This window comes from Felis catus, chromosome A3 (genome assembly GCF_018350175.1).
Source record: "Felis catus isolate Fca126 chromosome A3, F.catus_Fca126_mat1.0, whole genome shotgun sequence".
NCBI lineage: Eukaryota > Metazoa > Chordata > Mammalia > Carnivora > Felidae > Felis > Felis catus.
Window position 1 is genome coordinate 115,300,656 of NC_058370.1, and position 26,863 is coordinate 115,327,518.

Genomic DNA, 26,863 nt, shown 5'->3' on the forward strand with positions numbered 1-26,863 from the left:
GGACCCTGCAGTACAGCAACCGAGGGCCCCCACCACGTCCACCTCAACCAGCCGCCTGCTCTCTTCCTTCCTTGTTGCTCCCAATTTAAACTCAGCTCTGTATACAAACATAGGCCACGTCAAGGGCTCTTCTCATCGGCGGACCAAGTCGTGGCATTTTCCTTCTCTTTTCATGATAGCTAACAAATGCATAAATAAACCACCCCCCTCCCAAACTTAGCAGCCTAAAAACAGTAGGAAGCGTGGCGTACCTTCATAGTCTTTGTGGGCCAGGAATCGGGAGCATCCTGGCTGGGCGGTTCTGGCTTAGAGCTGCTGAAGCTTCTGTCATCTATAGGCTTGACCAGACCTGGCGGATTCACTTCCAGGGTGCTCGTTCACATGGCTGGCAAGCTGGTGCCGGCTGTGGGCAAGAGGCCTCAGTTCCTCTGCACGCAGGCATCTCTCCGCCGAGCTGCCTGAACGTCCTCGGCAGCTGGCTTCCCTCCAGGTGGCAGTGCTTTGGCGATTTAGCCTTGGAAGTCACCCACTGTCACTCATATTCTGCTGGTCATAGGAGCTAGCCCTGATTCAGTGAGGGGGATAGAACTACACAAGGCACGAGGACCCGTAGGTGAGAGTTCCTGGAAGCCTTCTGGGAGGCTGGCTGCCACACCTTTGAAATACATCAAAGGTTAAGTCATCAGTTGACCTAGAAATGCATTTCCTGAATTTCTTTCTCCCTTTCCCCATGAATGGGCATCTAGTATACTTAACTCTTGTTCTAGGGCCATGGAGATAGACAAGGGTCCTTTCCTAGAGGAACTCATAGTCAAGTGAGGGAGACAGTCCCATCAGGAAGCTCTAGAAGAGAGACATGTACACGAAGAACAAGTCACTACCTATCTGGGGGAGTGTGGAACACCTTCACAGCAGAAGGGAAAATTGCTCAGGGTCTCAAAGGATGAGTAGGGTCTCATTAGATGAAGACGGGAGGAAGGACTTTGCTCCATGCAAGAAGTCTTAGTGCGAGTGGTGGTGGAGAGTTCTGCCAACATAGGGAGCTGCAAATGTGGAAGGCCTTGAGGGCTGTGTCAGGAGTTTGGACTTTTTGCAACAGGAGCCACTGAGGGCTTCAAGCCAGAGGAAGGCATGGGCGGAGCTGTGTGGCACACAGGACATGACTGGCAGGGACAGAAGGTGCAGGACTCTCGGAGCCGGGCCCACAGGGATGACAGAGAAGGGGTGAATTCCAGGGGGTTTTCTTAGTAGGTACAGCTGACGTGATGTGGTGAGGGGTTGTCTCTCTGGAAGCCGCAGGAGAAGGCCTAAAGGCCATGACTTACCTTTTCACTGTCTCTTCCCCTGGAGCCTTCCTTTCCCAATTCTTGGCTCCTGGTGGGTGACCCAAACCCAGATCTGCTCAGGCCCTGAGCACAAGAGCCCAGCCTTCTCTGTTCTGTTTAGGGTTTGCTCTTGGAGGAACGTGTTCACGTATAAGGGAGGCCACAGGGGCGTCAGGCTCTCTGGCCTAGGACTGAGATTAAGCGTCTTCGGCCACAGACTTCTTTGAGAATCTAGTGAAAGCTACAACCCGCACCTTTGCCTACCTGACTTTGCAAACAATTTCAGGGGGTTCACGGTCCCCTGGGAGTCCATCCTTGGATCTTTGGACCCCAAATGCAAAGCCCTGAGCCTAGGACGAAATTGGAAAATGAAGACATGTTTGACTCACCAAATGTCTGTTATTTACTTCCTCATTTAATACCACTCCCCGTAATTGGACAGCCCCCGAAAGAGCGACAAACAGGAGGAAGCACTTACCCAGGGATAGTCCCTGGTGGCACCGGCATCACTTGGCGGGTTTATTTTCATTATTATAGTAATTTTCGGGCTGCGGGCTACAATTTTCACTTGCAGCGAGGTATTAAATTGAAATTACCCCAGATGTAATTGTCATACGAAATGATCCTGGACACGTGGAAATGAATGCTTTTTTAAGATGGGGTTTTATTGTCTCTGCGCCAGGGTTTTAGGGCTCTGCCTTGTTAAACACACCAGATTTCCATGTTTGTGTGTGGCAGGAGGTGAGGGGTCAGCCTGGTGCAGTCAACTGGAGCTGCCGGCCGAGGACACGGTGGGGGCTCTGTCCGGGATGGACACAGACCGGGGAGCAGAGCCCAGGACCTGGGGTGGCTTTGTGTGGCTACCAGGAACCTCCATGCATGAATTCGGGCATGCGAGAAATCCCACATTTCTGTTCTGCACGTTCACTTAATTTGGATGCGAGCCCAAGTTCCCCTGAGGTGGTAGGAAATTGAACTTCAGTCATTCTGGGAACTTTCCTGCCCTGGGGTCTTAATCTGCACCGTGCAACCAGGTCAGCCCTCCCAGATGCCAGCCATCTGTCTATACCGGCGACCGCCAGTCACCTGGCCCCTTGGTGCCAGCCCTTTAGATCTGCTTTGCCCCCAAAGGTCTTACCTGTGCTCCTGCCTTTCCTTCCCCAGGTGCACCCTGCTGGTGTACTGTGCGGACCTGCCCCCGACCAGCATCATCATCACCTTCCACAACGAGGCCCGCTCCACCCTGCTCAGAACCATCCGTAGGTAAGACAGCACCCCCCCCCCCCCATCCATCCATCAGCCCTTCGAGGCCCAGCCCTTGGGAAGACCGGGTCTGCTCACTGGCAGGCTGGCCCTGTGATAAGAATGTCAGGCATGTCCCACTCCATGGAGGTGCTGTCTGATACAGGTTATGCATCCATTCTGTCGCTCTTCATCCTCCTGTGAGGGCGGCTCTTACCCCATTTTATAGGGGGATAGCCAGAGGCCCCAGGTGGTCGGTAACTTGGAGGTCGGTGGCAGCCACAGAGGATCTGGAGCTCTTGCCCTTAACCATCGTGCTAGACTGTCTCTGAAACATGAGCTCTAACTCCACAGCTGACAAGGTAGCCGAGGGGTGACGCTGAGTAAATACCCCACCCCAGCATCGGGCTGGGATTAGAACCTGGGTCTGCCAGGCACTGCAAGTCCCAGTCCACGCCTCTCCACAGCCTCCATGTGGCCAGGAGCCACAGCACACGGCAGAGCAGCTCGAAGGCAGTGCTGATATTTGCTTTCCCCGCTGCGTATCTTCTGTTGCAGCACCAACCCCGCTCCGCCTCTCCACCCACCCTCAGCTCCTAGCCTGGGTCCGCTCTTGCTGTTAACAGGTGCATCCTTACTTTGGCCTGTGGCCTGCATGAATCTGTGACCTGTAAAAGCCCCAGCGCCAGCTCCCAGCAAACTGCCCTCAGAGCACAGACAGGGCCCTGGAGACCTGGCCCTGGTTGTTTTGCCTCCCTTTCCCATGCCATGTCCCTCCCATAACTCTGGAGTCCTCTCCCCATGCCCACCCTCCCCCCAACACCATCCGGCCCCCCTTCCTCTTTCAAGTCTCCAGCAGCATTGGCATCTTCAAAGGTGGTAATGGCAGCCATTGATCATGAGGTCCCCTCGTGTGCAGACGTGCCTTGGCTCATGCTGTCCATTGGGGAGGTGGGAGGCCACTGCTGTACCCACTCTGCAGCTGAGAAAACTGAGACTTGGAAGTACTGAATCAAAGCCCACTGTTGCTCAGCTAACAGTGGTGAAGCAGGGTTCAAACCCTTGCACTCTGACTTCAGTTCTTAGCAGCCTCTATAGGCAAGGCTGTGGATGGTGGTGGTGTTCAGCATCCCTGACAGAGGTGTTGGGGTCGGCCCTGGGATAAAGTGCCTGCGATACCTCCATGCCCCTGGGACGCATGGCCCATCCCTATCGGGAAGGCAGCGCATCGCATGGTCACCTGATCCCACAGAGAGGGAGGGCCAAGGAGAGGATGACCAAACAGGTGAAATCTCTTGTCATTTCCATCACTAAGCCACACCTTCCTGTGCCTGGCTGTGGGCAGGTAGGGAAGCTCCGGGTGATGGGAGGGAGTCAGCGACAGGCTCGCCCTGATGGCGGGCACCAAGTCTTCGGTGCCACCTGTCACTTATGATGAATGTCTGCCTTGCAGGGTCAGTGCATCCCATAGAAATACAAGGAGGGAACTGCCCGAGTATGTGTTGTTTCCCCCTGTCTACAGGGGCAACTCTGTCTGCTGCCCAGATGTCCTTGGCAACCGGCTGGCTGCTTCCTTCGGCCAGCTGCTTGCCTTTTCTGCCCTGGCTTCTGTATTCGCCCCCCAGGCCCCCAGGTTTGCATTTGGTTTCCCAACAAGGCTTCAGCTCTTGACCAGAAAATGTCCTGAGTCACTGTCAGGAGTCACTGTGAGTCTCGCGGTAGACTAACAAAGTACCTTTCCGATTTGTAAACCAGTGCGGGCATATGGGGGGGAACAGGGGTATGGGGTGATCCGATTTACCTGAGTCTTTTCTGGTGAAGGGAGAAACGTTGTTTCTCAGCCTCTGGGCTGAGCAGGGAAATGGTAGAACGAAGGTGACTACTTTGAAAACACCAGACCACAGCCCCAAGGCCATCACGGTCTGCTTGGGCAGGGTAGGCAGGGTTTCTGGAACAAACTATGTCTGCCAGATGTTTCCACGAGGGCACTGGGATCAGCAGGAGTCCTCACCTTCCAGGCTGGCCTCTCTTCTTCTTTCTAGGAGTCCTCTGACACCACGCACCTCCACCCCTTAACACACACACACACATGCACACGCACACGCACGCACACACACCATTAGAGCCTTCCTCTGGACTTCTTACTACAAATCCCTACTCTAGCACTTAATGCATTTTTCCCAGGTGTAATCTTCAGTGAAGTCCTTTAGTGCAAGACTGCATCTTATTCACCCCTTACCAAAACTCCCTGTGGCTCAGTTGCCTGATCAAGAAAATGAGAATAATAACCATAGCTACCGCATAGTGTTGCTTTGGGTTAGACAAGGGACCGAGAACTGTGGCGGGCATAGAGTCGGTGCTTGAGCAGCATTAGCTATCTCCATATCTGCATGGTGAGCGAGCTCTCAGAAGAGGCTGTCGGGTACCTGGGGTCACAAGACCTGGGGTCAAGTAAGTCCTTCCCCTACTGCTTCCTGGCTGTGTGACTTGGGCAGATCACTGACCACATCTATAAGGATGGAGATGAAAATATCCCTCATGTTTCCAGTTCTACCACATTTCCCACAAGAAGACATTACCTGGAACATTTGGGGGTGTTATCCTGTGGGGCTCCCAGGCTCCCCATAGTTCCCTAACACCGTGTTTATATTCTCAAGGTCACTTGAGGTGCTCCCTGTAGACTCCTCCCTTTCAGCTCTAAGACACAGTTTTCCTTTTCTTCTCACTGCTCTTTTACAATAGTAATAATGATACTTTATAATAATATCATTAGTATTTTAAATGTATGCTGGGCTTTATGGTCTCCAGAACACCTTATGCCTCAGTCCAGTCGGAGTCCCATCCGGAACTGGAACTTTTGAAGTCAGGGGTGCCTGACGTGAACAGAGGCCCAAGGCCACCGGGCTAGGAAGCACAGGAGCCAAGACTCAGGTTTCTGGCTCAAGGGGGGAGGTTGGGAGGCAGCTAAGGGTGTAACCCAGTGCCTCTGTCCACCAGCCTGATGAGCACTGCCCCCGAGGCCCTGGTGCCCTGTGTTCTGAAAGAGGGCTTAGGACCAGCGCATCAGCACCATACTTTTCAGCAGACACCCATGAAGTGCCAGACCACACACCAAACTCCTGGGCACTTTGCCAGGAGAGCCCATGGACCTATTTCCTGCCTCTGAGGAACTTCTGATATAACACCCAAGTGTGATATATGAAAACAGCAGAATGAGGGTAGAACTGTGTGAACAGACAGGCTTTTATATCACAAGCACGGTGGAAGTGAATTTTAGGGGAGGGGGGGAAGCAAGGAAGATTACTTCTAGAAGTTTCCATGGCCAGGTATTATTTGCCTTGGGATTCTCTTCCTTCCATTTCCTATCTTCATGCACAAATAAATCACCAGCCACTGAGACAGGACTGAATGAGGAGCTCTTCCTATCTCGCTTTGTCATCAGTGAAAGGATCTTCTCTAAAGTATCTTTCATCTTTAATGTTCTAGAATTCTGATGGTTCTGCTGCCAGGCTCTCACAAGGGAAAGACGCTCAAGGGGAGGACTGAATGTACCCTCTCCTCCCCCTCCCTCCCCCCAGCACTTGACTAAACCTTCTCCCCTCTGCCCATCCCTGCCCTCGCTCTCTGGCCCCCTGAGTTCCTGAGTTAGTTGGGTGAGGGCTGGGGGCTGGGAGGGTGTACATGAAGGTACTCAGAGCTAGGCAGAGGCATGATGGGGGCGGGTGATAGGGGCAGGGAGAGTCACAACCCAGATCAGTGAGGGGACTTCTTTTCTTAAGGAGACAGAAGCAAGCCCCAAGGAATGGTTTATCTTTATCTGGTATTGCAGTGGGTCCCTGTGTATATGTGAGACCCAGAGCTGTCCCCTTCCTTTTGGAGTGTCCTTCAACCCGACACTGCCTGTGGGGGCTCTGGAGCATGCATGATTATACCCTGAATCTCCTTACTGTTGCTTTTTTTTTTCTTTTTTGGTAAAACTCTGGATTTAGAGGGAACAACTTCTTAGGTTAAGGTGGATAAGAAAAGAGACACGGGGCCAGATTTGCCCACTCTGCTCATACCAACTGTGTGGCCCTGGGCAAGCTCCTGTACCTCTCTGCCTCAGTTTCCGTTTCTGCAAAACAAGAGCTACCAGTAATAACTGCCTCACACGATGGTGGAGAAGAGTGAGTGGGTTCAGGCAGGGCCTGGCACAGAGGGGTCCTGTACAATGGACAGTGGCAGGGGTCCTGATGCTCTCCCGCCTGGGGACGCAGCAGTGTTGTTACGCAGGGGCTCTCAAACTTGAGCAGGCATCAGAATCCCCTGGAGGGTCCCATCCCCAGGTATTCTAACCCAGTGCGTCTGGCGTGGGGCCTGAGCGTTCGCATTTCTAATAAGTGCCCAGGCAGCACAGATGCTGCTTGCCCTGGGGTCACACTTTGAGAACCAGGATCATCATTATTATCAATAACCTGGATTCTGAAAGCAGCCCCTGGGCCACGCTCCATGCTGAGCACCTTTCAGGCAGCCGAGGAAGTTGTGGTGCTGGAGACTCAGTACCTACTGAAGCTCTCAAGCCAGCAAATGGTGGATATGTAGCTCTAGTACTTGAACCCAAGTCAGCCTGACTCCAGAAGGTCCAGACTCAACGGTCAGCCCACCTCAGGTCTTCATCCCACTGGCATTTAGGGAACGTTGGAGAAACCCTGCCTGCATACAGCACCGTAGAGTTCACAAAGCAATTTCAAATACATTTCCTCATTTCATAAGGCACAAGAGCCTGTGAAGTAGGTCAAGTATTAATATCGCCTGCCTTTACAAGGAAAATGTAATTACAGATGAAAACGAAGGCTGGGAGCGGCCTGGCGTCTTGTTCAGGATGGCACAGCTAGGAGATGCTGGGGGCCGCCCGGCCTCCCACGCCATTCACACCGCCGTGCCCGCCGCCTCCCAGGGTGCTCCGTGGGGGCCCCTGCCGTCAGGCCTCGGCAGGCAGATTGTGGAAGGTGTAGGTAGTTGCTCTCTGCCTAGCTGCCCTCTGGCAGAGAAGTGAGCCGTGTGTAGGAGACTCAGTTCTAGAATAATTCCCAGGCAGGGTGTGATCTGGGCCTGCCAGTGAGGTGAGCACTCACTCCCATTCAGAGGCTGTGTGGAAAGGGCATGGAACGCCGTAGCGTGGGACGGGCTTTTCCTAAGCTGGAGGAAAGGGACAGTTGGCTTGGTGGCAGAGGGGCTGGTGAAGCCTCCTGGCGGACGGACTGGGGAGAGCACAGCTCTCCAGGGATGGAGCAAGCAGGGCCTGGGTGGTGGGAATGGCAGCGGTGGTTCAGAAAGGGGGCCCCTGGGGGACCAGCTGGGCCAGGCCGAGCCCCTGGGCTTGACTTGACCTTTCTCCACCAGCCACCCCAGGAGCCCAGAGCACCTGCCACCTCAGGCTCTCCCAATCCAGGGCCACGTTCACGGAGCCCCCGCTATCACTCCAATTGCTCTGATTAGGGGAGCAAAAAACAAGCCAGGTGTTACCAGGAAATGGTCTAATTAGCACTTACTGCTGACGATTTCTGTTTTTTTTTTTTTTTTTCTTTTTTAAACCCTGGACATTTTTTATTCGCTAATCATCTCTCAGTTCAACCAGCCCAGAGCTGCATGCGATTTACCTTTTGATGTTCACAGAAGAGAACTCTTGAATTTCAAAGAGCCGGCAGGGATTTGGGGGGAATCACGTGAAGAAGCTGCAGCCTTAATCAAACCTCATTAGAGGGTATTCTTCAAGCAGGTTTTCCCCCTCTTTCTGCCTCCCTCCCCCCTTCCCTGTCTGAACAGGAGACTGGTCGTTGGGTTGGCGTGTGTTTTCTTTGGGACTGTCAATTGATCCTGTGTGGTAAGGGTCTCCTCCCACCACCTCCTGCCCCTCCGTGTCCCCACCTCCCAACAGCCAGCTCAGGGCTTGGAGTCGGGGTTGCTGTCTCACCTTCTACCAGTTGCCATGGTGAGAATTAAGGCTACATAAATAAAAGTAGCTCCAGGCAAAGTTCTCCTCCTGGAGAGTCTCTGCATCCTGCTTAGACAGGGCGGCTCACCAGAAACAGGGCTCAGATTGGCCCTCCTGAGAGGAGGGACACACACAGTGTCCCCCCCCCCCAGCACCAGCTGAACCCCCTCCTCAGCACGCACCAGGCCATGGGCACCCCCCAGTGGGTGGTGTGGCCCCAAGGGTGCCTGAGGAACTGCGTGGTTAGGGGTGTTCAGAAGTGGAATATGGCCCGACACCCTGAGGGAACCCAGAAATCCAGCCTTGCCCTGTGAGTGCACATCGGCAGCACAGACCAGCACATGAAGTCAATCCCAGAATTGTTCCTGCCGCACAAAAATCATGCCAGACAACTACTCCGAGCCAGACTTTGTGCTAAATGCTCTAGAAACATTTTCTCTCGAATTCTCCCAGCGGCCCTGTGAAATAGGTACTACTGTTCTTATCCCCACTTTACAGATGGGGCCACTTACTGCACAGAGCAGTAAGGTAACTTGCCCAAGATCACACAGCTTGTAGTAAATAGCTCCTAGACTCTGAGCATCTGGCAGGCAGAGCTGACGTTCCCTCTGTTCCTCGTATACCCGATGCAATGCTGAGCACATAGTAGGTGTGCAGTGCCCATCCCTGGAGGGAATGGCGGGCCACGGCTCTGAGCTGGCTTCTGGCAGCATAGTACTGACAAGGACCCTGATCCCCTGGGCTAGACTTGACCTTTCTGCCCGGAGGGGCCAGCAAAAACCAACCCTCAGAGTTAGGCATGATAGAAGCCTCAGGAAGCCGAAGCCATCCGTTCTCACTGAGTAGCTGGAAAGCTTTTAGGGGAGGAAGTACGTTGAACTGGTCCTTGCGACAGAGAAGGGGCATATCAGGCCATGGCAGTGTGGCAGACCCAGCTCTCGGTTACAAACCAGCAGGATGTCACCCGATAAGGGCCCTGGGCGAGAGGAGGCTGGAAATGGGGTCCGTCTCCAGACAGTGAAGAGCGTGCTGAGGATTTGGGTCTAGACAGTGAAGGTTTTGTCAACTTAACTTGTTTGCATTGGTGAGGAAAGTCGCACGATGAGACGTCAGCTCCGGGCTTCAGAAAGCTCACTCTGGAGGCCCCCAGAGGACAGCCCAGGCAGGTCATGGCTGCTGCAAAAAATCCGGCAAGAGAGGTTGAACCGGGACAGAAGTAGAAGAGGTGGAAGTGGTTTGAGCGACCTTTTCTAGCGGGACCAGCAAGTCTTGGTCACTGACTCAGTGTGAGGTCTCGGGATATCGCTGAGGAGGACTCCTGGGTTTCTGTCTGGGTGCTGGGTGGGTGCGGTGGCATTCACTAGGGGAAAGCAGGGCTGTATCCCTGGGGCGCACAGGGGAGTGGCGTGACTGCACAAGCCCTTTGGTTGCTCCCAGTTTTCATTCCTCAAATGCAGTGGTGTCTATTTAAAGCTCGGGTTAGTGCATACGTTTAACTGCCAGAGTCCTAATTATCTCCCGTCCTTCCGCCTCACAGCGTACTGAACCGCACTCCTATGAATCTGATCCAGGAAATCATACTGGTGGATGACTTCAGCAATGACCGTGAGTATCAGTGCTCCCTTGCTCTGGAGACACAGGTTTCTATTCCCTGCCCACGGTTCTCTGGGGATAGAGGGAAGCCTAGGCTTGTAGCAGGTATAGAAGACTTCAAGTGTTGATGTGGGGCTCAGGAGGGAGATAAACCTTACGTTTAAAAACAATTTGTTGGGTCCTCTGCTGTGGGTCTTTGAGGACCTACACAGTATATTTAGTCGATCCTTGATTGGGTTGGGGTGTGTGTGTGTGTGTGTGTGTGTGTGTACGTGTGCACATGGAGGTGTGCACACACATGTATGTCACTGTCCCCTATCCTGGACATAGAAAACTTCAGAGAATTGACCCTGGGACCCAGAGCAGTTTCCATCGCTTGGGGTCCCTGACTCGTATCTGTGACAATCTGCTAGCCCGAGCACAGGCTGCAGCACCCTCTCCTTGCATTCCTGTGGGGGGCACTGGGTGGGCTCCGCAGGGTGCCGTGTGGGGCATCCCATCACCTGGCCATGACGCAGTGAGCAGCTGCCCTCTGACCCTCCAGCCCTTGGTCATCACTGTTTCCAAGTTGTCCTATCAAAGAACCTGGGTCACCCCCCCCAATACCTTCTTGCCCCCAGAAGAGCATGCAGGTGTCCTCAGACATGTGTATATTGAGTTTGATGGGCACGACAGTTGGGGAAGCATCCTCAGACTTCAAGGGTTGGTAGTGCCGCCTCCTATGAGAGCCATCATCCCAGCATCCTAGGTGCAGTTCCAGGCAGAGCCACCTCTTTCCGGTGACAAACCAGGGGAAGCAGGCAATGGCCCTGGGAATAGCTCCAAGTCCTAGGAGAGTAGAATCTGTCCCCCCGAGTGCCCATGCTGGCAGCTGGCTTAGGAACCACTACCACCCTGGGGTCTGCTGTGGGAAGGCTATCACCCACACCCACCGCACAGCCTCAGAACCCTGGGAGTAATGTATACGTGAGTTGTGCACTGGGTCCAGAACAATAAGATCGGACTCTCAGTACTTAAACTTGGTGAGCTGATCTCCCTTCCCTAGTGAGGAAGCAGTTGGAGGTGGGGAGAAACTCGTCCTGCCAGGTCACCTGGCACTGGAGCCTGAGGAGGGTATGCTGCTGGGTTCACTCAGAAGCGGAGCAGCTTCGTGGTTAGAGCACAGACGGAGCCAGACTGCCCAGCTTCAAATCCTACACCTATCACTTACTCAATCACTGGCTACGTACCTCAGGCAAATTAGTAACTTCCACGTGCCTTGCTTTCCTTGACTGTAAATGGAGATCATTATAATTATACAGTTTATGTAAGGATTTAAATGTGTTAACACAGGGCGCCTGGGCAGCTCAGTTGGTTAAGCACATGACTTCAGCTCAGGTCATGATCTCACGGTTCGTGGATTTGAGCCCTGCATCCGGCTCTGTGCTGACAGCTCAGAGCCTGGAGCCTGCTTCTGATTCTGTGTCTCCCTTTTCTCTCTGCCCCTCCCCTGCTCGCTCTCTCCCTCTCTCCCTCCCTCTCTCTCTCTCTCTCAAAAATAAATAAACATTAAAAAATAAAGTCAAGTAAATGTGTTCACACATTCAAAGTGCTTGGAACAGTACTTGGCCCAGAGGAAGCTTCTATGAGTCTCTGTTGTCACTATAGAGTCCAGAGCCAAAGAGAGGCTAAGGGTGGTAAAACAGTGAAGCAAAACCAACACGATGGGGTCTCAATGTGGAGTTCAGAGACTTGGTGGGTCAGGGAAGCAATGGGGCAGGCAGGTAAGCCAGAGGACAGGTCTGGGGTGATGCTGAAGACGGGGTCTCCTGCCCATCCCGGCACATTCCCCTGCATGGTAGAGAGAGAGGTAAGCCAATTCTGTGATGGGATACACTGGACAGATCACTTGACAGATAAGGTCTCCAGTATCAGACAGGAAATGCCACAATTCATCTCATCCATTGTGTGGTCTCCCAGCAGCTTTTGCTAGACCCCACTAGAGTGAGCAAGAGTCTCGTCTCATGCTTTTCATGGTCTATAGAAACGGAGAAGAGTCTCCAGGTGGCCATCCCAAGAATTCTCATCTGGAAGTGCTTGCCAGCAAACATATAGGTACTACTATGTGACCTGCTCCAAAGAGGCCTCCCTTGAGGCCACTTTGCATGGACTGGGCCATGTTTGTATATTGATAGAAGCAATCAGTCAGCCTCATCCAAAACCCACAAACACCCTGGGGTCAGGACAGGACTCTGCGGCTGGGGGCAGGGACAGTAGGTAGGGCTGCCTTACTTACCTACTCTTCGGGTTCACCTCCACCCCAGGGCATTCACCCCGCGTCACCTTCTGTCTTCACAGCTGATGACTGCAGTCAACTCATCAAGTTGCCCAAGGTAAAATGCATCCGCAACACAGAGCGGCAAGGTAGGTCCGTGCAGCTGGGCAGGACCTTGGAGCGTGAATGTCGGGGATTGGGGTGTGTATGTGCATCTGGGTGTATGTTCAGTGTGCAGGGGGTGTCGTGTGGCTCCCCCCGCGAGCTTGCCGGAAGATGGAAGGACGGGGGCATCCGCTTGCCCGTTTGTCCCCACTGCAGGTCTGGTCCGGTCCCGAATCCGGGGCGCCAGTGTTGCCCAGGGCACCACTCTGACCTTCCTTGACAGCCACTGTGAAGTGAACAGAGACTGGCTCCAGCCCCTGCTGCACAGAGTCAAAGAGGTGAGTGAGGCTGACTGAGGCCAGGATTCCATAGCCCCCACCTCTTGGCTCTCTCAGGCCAGTACTTCACATATGCCCCCCAGGCCCTCTGGGAGGGGGGTGGGACAGATTGCTGTCCCCTCGTTAGAGATGGAGAAGCTGAGGTAGAACGGCCTGCCCACGGTCACACGGCAGGGCAAGGCCCGGGACCAGTTCTTTGTATCACACTGTGACCCACGGCAGGCCCGCAAATGGGACTGCCAACGGCAGCTGATACATGACGCGTGCAGTTTCCTGGGCAAGAGAACGGCCCAGAACTATTTCTTCCAGACAGTAGAAGGTTCCAGAAAGGGAGCCCTGATGAGTGCCTTTTGTGAGAAGAAGGCAGCAGACTTTCACTGGGCCTTGTCACCCAATTCCTGAGGCTTCTGTCTTTCCTCCAGCTGTGCATCACCCTTGCCCACAGGCCAAGGCAGGTGGGCAGGATGCTGAGAAACCTTTATTCCTTGCCTCTGTCTGCCTTTAGATTACTCTGGAATTCTGTATGTTTCTTCTATGTCTCGGTTACTCCTTTTGAAAGTATGAAAAAAAAAAACAACTTTCTTTAATGTTCCCATTGGTATTTTATATTCCCTGAAGTCCGCCCACCCCCATCCTGATCTACAGAAGTCACCAGGAGGTACCAGCATCAGTGCTTAGCGTTGCTGCCCTTCATTTTCTGCCTGAGTTGACTCCCACGGCCACTCTGTGCAGTACGAGGTCCGTTACTTTTCACATACCCATTTCACAGACGAGGACACAGTGTCGGGGGAATTATGTGACCTGGGCTGATATTCCCTGGCCAGCGCCACCTGCACCAGAGCCCTCCGTGTTGCCTCCACACCATCTTCCCTGTGCAAAATGACAGGGTTGAGGCTGAAAGAATTGGGATATGTGAACCACTCCGAAAAGTGGGAAATCTTTCCCGGCTTCGTTCGTCCCAACGAGAGCACCTCGGTAGCCTTGCAGAGTTCTCACACGTGGGCCCAGAGGTTAATACCCATCCTGTGACCACCTTCCCTGAGACTGGGAGAGCTCAGAACTTAGCACTGTTTAAGAAAATGCTCTCTCCCCCTTTTTTTCTGGCAAAATCCCGCTGAAGAGGTCTGGATTGAGAAATAGTAGGTTATGAACAGACCCTTTAATTTCAGGGCTTTGCCTGGCCCTGGAGGCCCTTCCAGATCCTACCAGTCACAGAGGTGAGGGGGGCGGGGATGATGCTGAAAGTACCAACCCTCTAATCAAGTGGTTGGTTCCCCAGCTGACCGGTCATCTCATTAGCGTAAACTCAGTTTCCATGAAAGGGGATTACTATGAATAACTGTCCCCCCATCTCTCAGGAAATCCCAAGGGTTTTAGAATCTCTTAGTGAAATAGGGGCGCCTGGGTAGCTCAGTCAGTCAGGTCATGATCTCATGGTCCATGAGTTCGAGCCATGTAGGGCTCTGTGCTCCCAGCTCAGAGCCTGGAGCCTTTGGATTCTGTGTCTCCTTCTCTCTCTGCCTCTCTCTCTCTCTCTCTCTCTCTCTCTCTCTCTCTCTCTCTCTCTCCCAAACATACATAAACATCAAAAAAATTAGAAAAAAAAAAGAAGCTCTTGTGCAGTGAACCAAGATCAAAAGCCAGGTATATATTTCTTCTTATATCACAATATCACAGTGTACCACATTTTTTTAATTAAGTTTTTCATTTTAATTCAATTATAGTTAACATAGAGTGTTATATTAATTTCAGGTGTACAATATAGTGATTCAGCAATTCTGTGCATTACTCAAGGCTCATCATGATAAGTGTGCTCTTAATTCCTTCTTCTATTTCCCCCATCCCCCCCCCACCCACCTCCCATCTGGTAGCCATCAGTGTAGCGTGTACCCTGTAGTTAAGACTCTGTTTCCTGGTTTGTCTCTCTTTTTTCCCTTTGCTCCTTTGTCTTGTGTCTTAAATTCCACATTTGAGTGAAAGCACATGGTATTTGTCTTTCTCCAACTGGCTTATTTCGCTTAACGTAATATACTCTAGATCCATCCACGTTGTTGCCAATGGCAAAATTTCGTTCTTTTTATGACTGAGTAATATTCCATTGTATGTATACAGCATATCTTCTTTATCCATTCATCAATCAGTGGACATTTAGGCTGTTTCCATAGTTGGGCTATTGTAAATAATGCTGCAGTAAGCATTGGGGTGCATGTATCCCTTTGAATTGGTGTTTTTGTATTTTGTATTTTGAATCCCTAGTAGTGTGATTACTGGATCGTAGGGCAGTTCTATTTTTAACTTTTTGAGGAACCTCCATTCTCTTTTCCAGAGTGGCTGTACCAGTTTGCATTCCCACCAACAGTGCATGAGGGCTCCCGTTTGTTTCTCCACATCCTCACCAACAATTGTTTTTTGTATTTTTAATTTTAGTCATTCTGACAGGTGTGAGGTGATACCTCATTGTGGTTTTTACTTGCATTTCCCTGGTGAGAGTGATGTTGAACATTTTTGTATGTGTCTGTGAGCCATCTGTATGTCTTCTTTGGAAGAATGTCTGTCTATTCAGGTCCTCTGCCCGTTTTTTAGTTGATTGGGTTTTTTTGTTTGTTTGTTTATTTATTTATTTATTTATTTTTTGGTGTTGAGTTTTAAAGTTCTTTATATATTTTGAATACTAACACTTTATCAGGGAGGTCATTTGCAAATATCTTCTCCCATTCAGTAGCTTGTCTTTGAGTTCTGTTGATTGTTTCTTTTGCTGTGCAGAAGCTTTTTATTTTGATGTAGTTCCAATAGTTTATTTTTGCTTTTGTTTTCCTTGCCTCGGGAGACATATCGAGAAGAAAGTTGCTATGTCCAGTGTCAGAGAAATTACTGCCTGTATACCACATTTTGTTTATTCGTTCCTCTGCTAATGGACATTTGGGTTGTTTCCATCTTTTTACTATTGTGAATAGTGCTGCTGTGAACATTAGTATGCAAGTTTGAGTGCCTGCTTCTAATTCTTTGGGGTGATACCAACAAGTGGAATTGTGGGATCATGTGGCGATTCAGTGTTTGATCTATAGGACCCCCCCCCCCAGGCTAATGTGGCTCTGCAGGATATGTTAGGGGGCCTTGCTTTCCTCAGACAACCTTAATGAACCCTTTCCACCCCAGTGCCTATGAGGCCATCACAGAAGCCCTCTCTGAAAAATGCTCTTATTTTTGCATCCCTGGTCAGCCTCACCTGCAGGGCAGAGAAGCCTTCATCGTTTCTTCCTCCTGCATGTGAGTGCTCCTTGCCACCCAGTGGTCCTCCTGTGGTGTCACTTGGCCCCAAATAGAGCTCATCCTCCCGGGTTGAGCTCCGGATCCCCACCGCTTTCTGATCTAAAGCTTTGGTAGCAGGGGACTGGCCGGACAAACCCTGGGGCCGTGGTCTGGCTCTGCCCCTTGAGGAGCGCCACAGCAGCCTCTGTGGGCTGCAGAGGTTTTCTCCAGACCCTGGCTCTTGTTGCTAGAACATTCCACTGAGACATCCCTTCCAGGACAGGGATGTGGGCGTGTGTCAGCCTGTGTTTCCACACGTCTTTGTATTGTGTCTCGTCTCAGAGTAAAACGTGATTTGATCTTGTGAGTAGAAGTGGAAATTTTAAGCTGTAATTGGAGTTGGGGATTTTCAAAAATAGAAAGAGATAAGAGAGAGGCCGAGTTTGGGCTGTCAGAAACCGTCCTCAGCTGGTCTTTTCCACAAGGAGCTCTCTCGCGTTCCGTCTCCTCCCTTCAGCTACACGATGATACTTGAAACAAGCACCAGGTTGGTTTTAATTCTTTTAACAGAAGCCTCTTTCTCCCCGCTCCTTATCTACATATCTCTTCAGTAGGAAAAAAGATTTTAAGAAATTTCAATCCCTTTAGCATTTGGTAAATTTATGTAAATAATGCCTTACATATGCTTCAAAGCCTCTCACACACCTCCCTCTCTTCTTCCACCCAAAAGCCCGGTTAGGAAGGCAAGATGGTTTGGCAAATAATAATTTGTCTTCACTTTATAGATGTAGAAACAGTTCTTCAGCGTGTGCTGGTTTGCTTAAGGTGACGTGAATTCTAGATAGCAGCGTCAGAACGAGAACCCAGGTCTTCTGTCCCCTCCTCGAGGACCCCTTCCTTCTCCCCCACCCCGCCCCTCCAGCCTACCTTAGAGGCTCCGTCGTCACCCTCCAGTGCCCGTCCTCTGTCTTCCCTAGACTGTGAGGCCGTATCCATCTTTGCACCTGCCACAATTCCTAAACTATAAGAGGTGCTCAGTAAAGCTGGTTCACCAAGTGAGTGGCTGATCTCTAGCTTTCTGAGTGCCCATTCACAATGTAGTTTTAGTTACATGAATGGGTGGAGGAAGGAGAGGTGTACCGCACAGGTGATCGATGGCCATTGGCTGGTGCATTCAGCCTCTGTCATTGCTGCCAATGGACTTGTGGGGGGTGAGGGGGGAGACGGGGTCCAGGCCATGGGGCTGTCAGTGACTCCTCCAGCTGCCTGCTTAAGCCGACCTGTGGGCCTAGCCTTGAAGACCAGCCAACTGGAGCTCACGGGCCAGCACCTGTGGTGCCTTTGGGTATCTTTACCGGAAGTCCTTCCATCCCTGAACCTGTAGGAGGAGAGGTCATTTTTCTCAACTGTAACTGACCCATCCACTTTGCTACCAGCCATCGACATAGTACCCTCAGAGCGAGTTAACAGCCAGCCTCTTGAGCCAACGCTGATGAACACCTGCTGCCCAGCAGGCCGTGGGCTGGGGCTGAGTGCTGCACAAGTGGAGCAGTTACTCTGACCCCCAGGGTCACTCAGATTTGCGTCCTGGCTTTAAGGGTCATGTGTAAAGTCTCGTGCAGCCTCTTTTTAAGGACATGGCTTCACACAGCACTGAGCCCCAAACATCCCTCATTACCCACCTGGTCTCCATGACTCTAAGCAGACACCACATATGAACTGTGATAGGAGTAATAGAAGGGCAGAAGCCCTTGGAACATACAGGGACGGTGCACCGGAGCCGACGCACCCTGGAGGCGGAGCCCCTGGGTGGCTTCTGGGGAAGGCTGTGGCCCAGGCAAGCAACCAGCATTTTCCCAGGCAAGCAACGAGCATTTTATTTTGCATTTCAATTTCCATATATTGAGGAGATATTTGAAACGCCAGGATTGCAGTGTGGGGGTCCCCAGACCACCCGCAGATTCAGTAATTCACTAGAAGGACTTGGAACTTAGCAAAGCTATTATATTCATGATTACTGTTTCGTGTAGCAAATGGATACAGGTTAAACTCAGCAGTGGGAACAGGTGCATAGAGAGTTCCAGGCACAAGCTTCTAGTTGACCTCTTTCAGTGGGATTATACACACGGCACTCACTTCTCCCAGCAGGGATGTATAACAACATGTACAGAGCATTTCGGAACAGGAAGCCCACCCAAGCCTTGGTGTCTGGGCTTTTTGTTGGGGGCCAGTCACCTAGATGTGGCTGACCACCCCCCGCCCCATGGTCTCCATGCCCCTCCGAAGGTCAGGTTGAGTTGGTACCACACGACCCAAGGCCCTCATCATAAGTCACACTATTAGCATAGACTGTCTGGTATATCTCAAATCTCCCAGGGAAACAGGGACACTCTTCTAGGCAGGGCATTCTGAGGGCTTAGGAGTTACTGCCCAGAAGCTGGGCAAGGGCCAAACATATCTCCGGGCAAGATTAATTCTCTGCTGCACAAGCATTGACATAAAGACTTAGTGAAGCTGTAAAGACCCAAACACTCAACAAGCCAAGGCAAAATGAGGACTTTGTCAGACTCACAGAAGAAGTTCAGTCTCCGAACTTCTGCAACCATGTCAGAATTCAAGTCACAAGGATGTCTTTGAGGTTGTGTCCGTGGGGAGGTATTGGTGTGGATGGCCGTGCGTGGGCACGTGGTGCGTGCGCACACTCAGAGACGCACAGTGACAGAGCCTGAGTGGTGCCTGGAGAGCAGTGGCAGCTGGGCAGGTGCTGTGTCGACTGTGGAAGGAGCATCTGTGCGCGGCCCAGAGGTAGAAGCAATGCATTGGAAATGAGCATTTCTTTCCACATGGGCCCCTTGCCTTCCGAGGTACCTTGTCACTGTCAGGATGAGTCACACGTGGAAGCTGAGGGCCAAATGAAGTCTGTGAACATAAAAGCAGGCACCTGGTGAGTCCGAGCTTAAAATAAGGAGACAGCCTCATCTGGGAGAGAGATTGAACTAGGAAATGAAATGGTGACAAGGAGAAGCAGAGGTTCCTGCCTGTGCCGGCAGGTGGTAGGTGTGGAGGATTGGAGATGTGGTCCCGCCTGATTTCCCCGACCTGCTGGCTCTCCCATGCTGCTTGGTTTCCATTTGGCTGTGGAGTCTCCATGTTCACATCTCCTTTACACTGCCCCCAGCTTCCCCTCCCGCAAGCCAGGTACAGGGTGTTCACCCAGAGCAGGGAAGGCTTTAAAAATATATGCAGCACCTTGACAGCCCCCAGGAGCTGGTGCTTCTGTCTTGCATATTTTGAGAATGTTTCCTGGATGACTTTGATGCCTATAGACAGGGGAGCCTGAGGGATACAGCAAGCGAGGAAGCCGGAAAGGAAGATACAGGCCTGGTTTTGATGGTCTCGAATGCCAGGCTAAGGAGTTGGAACCTTATCTTGCAGGCAGTTCAGGTTTTTAGCTGTTGAGCCGCACAGTGAGATTTTCACATCGTAATGACAATTTCGGCGGCCGCCGAAGGGAAGAGAATGGGATAAGGTAGGAGTCCACTGCGGTACGCCAGGTGTGAGGGGGAAAAATGGAGGCAGGACACACTCAGACGAGCAGTTTCAGAGTTAGATTCGACGGGTGATGGGCAGAGGCGAAGCTTTCTGCTTTGTGCTGGGGAGACGGAGGGATACGCGATGGTTCTGTTAGCAGAAATAGGCAACCGAGGGAAAGGAGCATGTTTGGGGACAAGATGATGAAGCCATCACTGAAAGCCCATGGGGCATCCACGGAGGTGGCCAGTGGCATACTGGATCTGAGTCTGGAAGGAAGGGGGTGAGTCAGGGCTGGAGGCACCGATCTGTGACCATCACAAGTGACACCTGAAGTTAGGAATGTCTAGAGATGCTATTCGTAAACGTAGGCATAGAATGAAGGTATTTGGAAATTCCAAAGTGCTTTTCCTGTGGGTGTGTGGCTTCTTTTCATGGGACTGCAGGTAGAGGTCACCTTCCAGGCTGGCTGTGGCCTCTGCCTCCTGAGACCCCACTGATGGTGAAGGACTTTTAGAGCCCCCTTCTTCCTGCTTTCCCCTTCTTCGTGTGCATCCCTCTCCAGCTGGCCCCTGCCGTGTCCCCACCATGCTCCGAAGGCCACTGTGGCTGAGAAGGACTCCAGGAGTCAGAGAAAGGTTCCTGGCGTTTTAGGCAATGGAACCAGAGAGGTCACGGTACCCCATTTTCTAGATGAGAAAATTAAGATCCAGAGCTGTCAGTGCTTAGTCAAGGCCACAAAACCAGCCTGGCGTTACCAGGGTGAGGCTCTGCCAAGCTCACTGATTCCCAGCCCGGCTCCTTGGCACCACAGGCTGAGCCCGGAGTCTGCTGTCTTCCAGGACTACACGCGGGTGGTGTGCCCCGTGATTGACATCATCAGCTTGGACAACTTCAACTACATCGAGTCGGCCGCGGAGCTCAGGGGCGGTGAGTAGGGCCAGCACCCCTCCCTAGCAAGGACTCGCTGCTCCTCCTGGTTGTTGCATTCAAGGGGGAAAGTGGGGGAAGCGTCTGCTGGTGGTTTGTCTGGAGCGTCCAGCCCTGAGTCCTATAATGCTGGTGGCTCCATTGTGGCCTTACCACTGAGGCCACGAATGGAACGGCCAGGGGAGTGTGTAGGATGATGCCTCCAGCCCCCAGAGCCCTGGCTCTGATATGGGCTCACTCTGGGACCTGAGAATAGGAGGGAGGCAAGGACCCCCCCAGCTAGGCAGGCCTGACTTGTTCTGTCACCTCAGCACTGGTCGCTACGCTCTCTCTGAGGCCCACCAAGGTTCTGCTCAGGGCCTAGTGCTGGTTCCCCAAAACTGATCTGAGATAGCTCAGCCCCTTACAAAAACCTGCTGGCGCCTCCCCAATGCTCCTGGCCAAGGGCCAAGCCCGTAACTACCCATCCTGTCCCCCTTAGACTCTGTCACAAGTGACTCTATCGTCTGCCCTTTATCCTCTAACTGCCCAGCAGAGAAGGCTCAGAGAGGCAGTAGGAGGTAGAGAAAGAGAAGCTGTGGGAGGGACATCTGGCGGCCTTCTTGCTGACCAGCCTGGGACCAGCTTCCCCGGATGCGTTCATGAGCTTCCAGAAAAGGGACCCATTGCGCAGGCTCTGCAGGGACACGTGAGAGACCAAATCAAGCGACTCGGTGCTGTGTTCCAGGGTTTGACTGGAGCCTCCACTTCCAGTGGGAGCAGCTCTCCCCAGAGCAGAAGGCTCGGCGCCTGGACCCCACCGAGCCCATCAGGTAAGTCAGGGCAGGGGTGGCTGGGCAGGTCTGTCACCACTCGGTCCTTCCCGCTGCTGCAGAGTGTAGGAGGCATTTCACATTGGACGCTCAGGACTGGGCAGAGACCAGGAGAACCCTTGCCAGGCCAGCCCCCCTCTCCCCTTACGTCAAGAGTTTCTGTCTTCAAGGAGACGTCTCTGAGGGGACAGGGGCCTGGTAAGGCCTGTGCTGAGGAGCTGCCCGGTGTCACCCTTCCCACACATGCGCCTCGTACTTACACTTCCCGCGAAACGTTGGGAAGTTAGGACTAGATGGTCCTGTTTGAGCCTCTGACTGGGGAAAAGATGGTTCCTTAGGGCCAGAGCTGAGCTACCAGGCAGGATTCAGCCCGGGAAAGGTCAGGTCAGCAGTGCTGTAAGCAGAGGCTGATCTCGAGGCCTGGCCACTGCTGCTTGTTAACAAACACGTCTGGGGCTCCTGGGTGGCTCAATCAGCTAGACATCTGACTCTGGCTCAGGTCACGATCTCACAGTTCATAAGTTCTGGCTCCGCATCGGGCTCTGTGCTGTCAGTGCAGAACCTGCTTTGATTCTTTGTCTCCCTCACTCTCTGCCCCTCCCCAACTTGCATGCATGCACTCTTTCTCTCCCTCAAAATAAAATATATACAAACAAACAAACACACATCTGCTGTGTCCTGTCTGAGAATGAGATGGTGGCATCAACTCCAGGCTCTTTTGCGGGTGTTCTCTCCTCAGGCCCCTGCTATGATTCGCTGCACATGGTGGCAGGATGGCCGCCTGGGGCCCGGGACCTGTCGCGGGGCCGGGGGTAGAACAGAGCATGGTGTCCACCCAGCGGGGAGCCTGTGTCCTGAGCACTGAGAACGTGTGGTGTGGGTGTTCCTACCTAAGGCTGGTGCGCATGTCCCAGACCTGTTGGGGAATCTCCAAGCTGACAGCTGTCTGCTTCAGGTGGGGTGTCAGGAGGATGAAAGTGCTTGGAGAAATACAGACAAGACCACTAGGATGCAGTTTCTCTGGCCGGTAACTTAGGGATGCCCCACATTCTTCATGGGCATCTCCGTATCTCTGGACCTGCCATAGAGTAAACGTTTGCTCACTTGCACTGAATTAACTTAAGAACATAAGTCAGATTGTGAACCCAGGAGCTATGAAGAGCCAAATGGGGACACTCCAGAGAGACGTGTGTGTTCAGGAGAGCTCTACCAGGGACCTCTGTCTCACCTACCTGCCGGCCTCTCCTCCCTCCTCCTCCAGCTGTCATAATCTGGAGTGATGCCAAGAGGGAGATTGGAGCCAGATGGCATGCTGGCTAATGCCTTTTCTTTCTTTCTTTCTTTCTCTTTCTTTCTTTCTTTCTTTCTTTCTTTCTTTCTTTCTTTCTTTCTTTCTTTCTTTCTTTCTTTCTTTCTTTCTTTCTTTCTTTCTTTCTTTCTTTCTTTCTTTCTTTCTTTCTTTCTTTCTTTCTTTCTTTTCTTTTCTTTTTTCTTCCTTCCTTCCTTCCTTCCTTCCTTCCTTCCTTCCTTCCTTCCTTCAATGTTTATTTATTTATTTTGAGAGAGAGTACACATGCGAGCTGGGGAGGGGCAGAGAGAGAGGGAGAGAGACCATCCCAAGCAGGCTCCACACTGTCAGTGCAGAGGCCAATGAGGGGCTCGATCCCCTGAACCATCAGATCGTGACCTGAGTGGAGATCGAGAGTCGGACGCTTCACCAACTGAGCCACCCCGGCGCCCCCTGCCCTTTATTTCTAAAGGGAGAGTAGAACCTTCCTCCCACACTGAGAGCTCCATGCAGCACACATCAGCTTCTCAGCTACCCAACAGTGGCAGCACATGATATGGTGGTGGACCACATCAAGGACGAAGGGGGCGGTGGTGCAGCCACCTCCTGGTGTTACCCTTCTCTGTCCCAGTGGTGGCATTCTGAGGGTGGGCTCTTTTCTTGTGGGAATATCCCTGCTCCCAGAATGAGTGTTTCCCAGCATTAGGTCAGTTTGCAGGAAATAGCAGGGGGGCGTGGCTTTGGGAGACCTGGTTTCTGGACCTGCTCTCCATCAACTAACTGACGTGGGTGAAAACTGCCTTCACCCTCTGGACGCGCTGGATGAGGGGCCAGGTCCCTGAGGGCTTGCCCACCTCTCCCAGCCACCGATCCTTATAGACACACGTCCCTAAACTTGCTGGATTATTTGGTTGGACTCTGCTATCCTTGTCTGCCTTCCTCTGCAGCCTTTTCCTCTCCAAGTGGCTTCTCTGGAATCTCTCTCAGGCACCAGAGGCAGGGGAAGGTGGGGTGGGATCCCACGGGAAAAAACAAAGATGAGGGTGTATTAGTTTTTTGGGGTTCCTGCAGCAAAGTACCACACACAGAGTGGCTTATCGACAGAAATGTATTGTCTTGCAGGTCTGGAGGCTTGAAGTCGAAAATCAAAGTGTCGACAGGGTCGATTCCTTCTGAGGCCAATGCCGGCCTCTCTCCTTGGCTTTCAGGGGGCTCTCTTCTCCGTGCCTCTTCACATTATATGCGCTCTAGGCACGTCTGTCTCTCTGGCTCTGTGTTTCCTTTTTTTAAGGACACTAGTCACATGGGTTTGGGGTTCACCGTAATGTCCTCATTTTAACTTCTATAGAGACTCGCTCCTTAAATAAGGTCACATTCTGAGGTACTGGGGGTTAGGACCCCAACATAGGTGACATAACCCCTGATAGAGGGGTAAAGAGGGAAGAAAAGGAGAACACAATCTCAAAAAATGGATGTGCAATTTTTTAAAAAAATTTTTTTTCAACGTTTTATTTATTTTTGGGACAGAGAGAGACAGAGCATGAACGGGGGAGGGGCAGAGAGAGAGGGAGACACAGAATCGGAAACAGGCTCCAGGCTCTGAGCCATCAGCCCAGAGCCCAACGCGGGGCTCGAACTCACGGACCGCGAGATCGTGACCTGGCTGAAGTCGGACGCTTAACCGACTGCGCCACCCAGGCGCCCCGGATGTGCAATTTTTAAAAAATATTTATTTATTTTTGAGAAACAGAGTGTAAGCAGTGGGGGGGGGGGGGGGAGAAAAGAAGGAAGACACAGAATCCAAAGCAGGTGCCAGGCTCTGAGCTGTCAGCACAGAGCCCGACACGGGGCTCGAACTCACAAACTGGGAGATCGTGACCTGAGCCGGAGTCAGACACTTAACTGACGGAGCCACCCAGGCACCCTAGGATGTGCTGTTAACAGGTGCTGCCTCAGTCTTCCTTCCCTGCCTGGTCAGTGGCCCGCTGCCCGGGCTCCCAGTAATGGAATCCCCCAAGAGAGCCACGCTGGGCAGGGCCTGTGGGAGAGGCCAGTGAAGGATCCCCAGGCCCTCAGAGCAGCAGTGTTCTGAGCAAATCCCAGCTCCCCCAATGGAAGGCATGCTGATGAGTAAATTAGCCTGTCTGTGAGGCCGGGAGATTTAAAATCAAAAGAAAAAACTCCAGAGCATGTTCTTGTTTTAGGTAATAATGCATTGGCCCTGTGAAGAGGAAGAGAAATGGGGAGAAAATTGTATTGAGCTCTGCACTGCCAGGGCAGACGAATGTGACGGCAGTCTCTCTCCCGTAACTCCCTCCCTTCCTTCCAAATGCACAGGACTCCGATCATCGCTGGAGGGCTCTTCGTGATGGACAAATCCTGGTTCGAATACCTGGGGAAATATGATACAGACATGGACATCTGGGGTGGAGAGAATTTCGGTGAGTCGCTCTCTCTGCGTCCTGGGGCCAGGTGGCATCTCTGTGTCCTGGAACCACGTGTACCTGGAGTGAGGGCCTGGGAGGGGCCAGTAAGTCACTCCTTGGGGGCAAGACCAGTGGGGGCACCGGAGGAGTGGTTGCCGGGAGGGTGGAGGTAACAAGGCATTTCTCCGTGGGGCCGCACGGACGCTGAGCACCAGGAAAGCCTTCCCGGGGAAGACCGTTAGGGGCAAGTTGAAATGCAAAAGCCAGGAAGGCTAAGGAGGAATACCAAGCCGGAGGCTTGAGCTGGGAGCTCTGAACTGGGGATCTTGGAAGGGGCCCAGGGATGGAGAGGGCTGACAGTGACCCCGTGACTTGGGTAACATCTGTTGGCTGCTCTGTGCACACAGCACTCAGCACCAGGGTAATGAAGAGGGTCTGGGGTCATCGCCACAGAAGCCCAGGAGCATCTGGCCCTTGTCTTTTAGTGAGAGAGAAAGGGGTGTGGGTGGAAGGGGTGCAAAACTGTGCAAGCGTGTCTGGCTGTAGTGGTGTGGGCCTGCATTCTGCAGCTACGGGAGAAAGAGCAGTCCGGGACCCGCTCGTGTAGCTCGTAGCACTGAGTGAGCCCAGAGCTGCCTCATGTAGTAGAAGTGCGACACAGGGTGCTCCTTGCGGTTATTGTGAAACTCCACAGAGTTGGGTCTGTAAAACTCCCAAAGCCATCTGCACACAACGCCAGCAGGTGTTGTGTTGGTTTCCTTTCCCTGCTCCTAGCCGGCAAGATCCAGGAAGTGACCAGAATATGGGCTGGGATTCGATTTTGTTTTATTCCCAGCTGTCTCTAGTGCTTATGGTAGTGGCCACCTTGAAGGTGGCTTTGGTAACTACTTGTGGAGGAAGACACTGGAGAAAGAGAGGAAGAGGCCACAGTGTCACTGGGGAGCGTTGGGCACAGGCTCACGGAGCAGTGACGTGGCCTGAGAATGACCCGTGGGGCTCGGCTGGGCATTTAGCAGTAATCTCATGCATTGTCCTCTGCCAGTGTTTTTTCCTGTCCCTGCCTCCAGAGTGTTTTATGGCTTTCTTCCTCAGTCACTAAGAGTTATTTTCCAGGAATTTATGGCTGCTGGCCTGACCCACAGCATCTGTTCTCCCAAACTGGGCAGTGTAGAGAAACCCATCAAAAGTATACATCTCTTGCCATCAGGGGCCAGATTGGAAGCTCAACAAACGAGCAGAAAACCCCAATCCCATGAACCAAACTGCCTCCCCTTCCTGGCACCCGTCCCCTGGAACAGCCTGGGGAAATAAATCGGATATGGGTTTGAGATCAGCTGTGCCTGCACGGGCCCAGAAGAGCTCAGAACCGGGTAGACTCTTGTCGATCCCAATGGGGACGAGATTTCTGTCTTTCTGGGCAGCCCAGAGCCCAGGGCATCGTGCCTCTCAAGGTGTCTCTCATGATCCTCTCATGTGCTCCGGCCTTTCCTGCTACAATCAAACGAATCCTTTCTATAGCACTTTTGACAGACATCCTGTCTCTGCTCAGGTGCTGTTTATGACAACACGTTCACTGCTTCACAGTTCGGCACATGCTCTTGTTGTGAATTTTTGTGTTAAACTGTTAGAAAATTCTCCTTGGTGGTAACCCATCTCCCTCTAGCCTCTGTCTTTTGGGACTTGTTCTGCCCCCTTGAACCCTACAAAGTGAGTGTGAGCCTTCCTCCACGTGGCAGTCACTTTGGGATTCAGGCAGCACGTTATTTTTAATGATGGCACATTCCGGTCCAACCTTC

At 52.4% G+C, this 26,863-nt stretch overlaps 1 protein-coding gene across 6 annotated transcripts in view; it reads left to right on the top strand.

Moving 5' to 3' along the window:
* The window catches only part of GALNT14 (polypeptide N-acetylgalactosaminyltransferase 14), a 210,333-nt gene that overhangs the window by 157,596 nt on the left and 25,874 nt on the right, over positions 1 to 26,863 (top strand). For all 6 annotated transcript variants that reach the window (XM_019827709.3, XM_019827715.3, XM_045054721.1 and 3 more), the window contains exons 3-9: positions 2,490 to 2,588; positions 10,079 to 10,146; positions 12,472 to 12,537; positions 12,710 to 12,831; positions 20,454 to 20,541; positions 21,269 to 21,353; positions 24,979 to 25,082. In XM_019827709.3, coding sequence (XP_019683268.1) covers positions 2,490 to 2,588; positions 10,079 to 10,146; positions 12,472 to 12,537; positions 12,710 to 12,831; positions 20,454 to 20,541; positions 21,269 to 21,353; positions 24,979 to 25,082 — 632 coding nt within the window. The remainder of the gene's footprint in view (positions 1 to 2,489; positions 2,589 to 10,078; positions 10,147 to 12,471; positions 12,538 to 12,709; positions 12,832 to 20,453; positions 20,542 to 21,268; positions 21,354 to 24,978; positions 25,083 to 26,863) is intronic.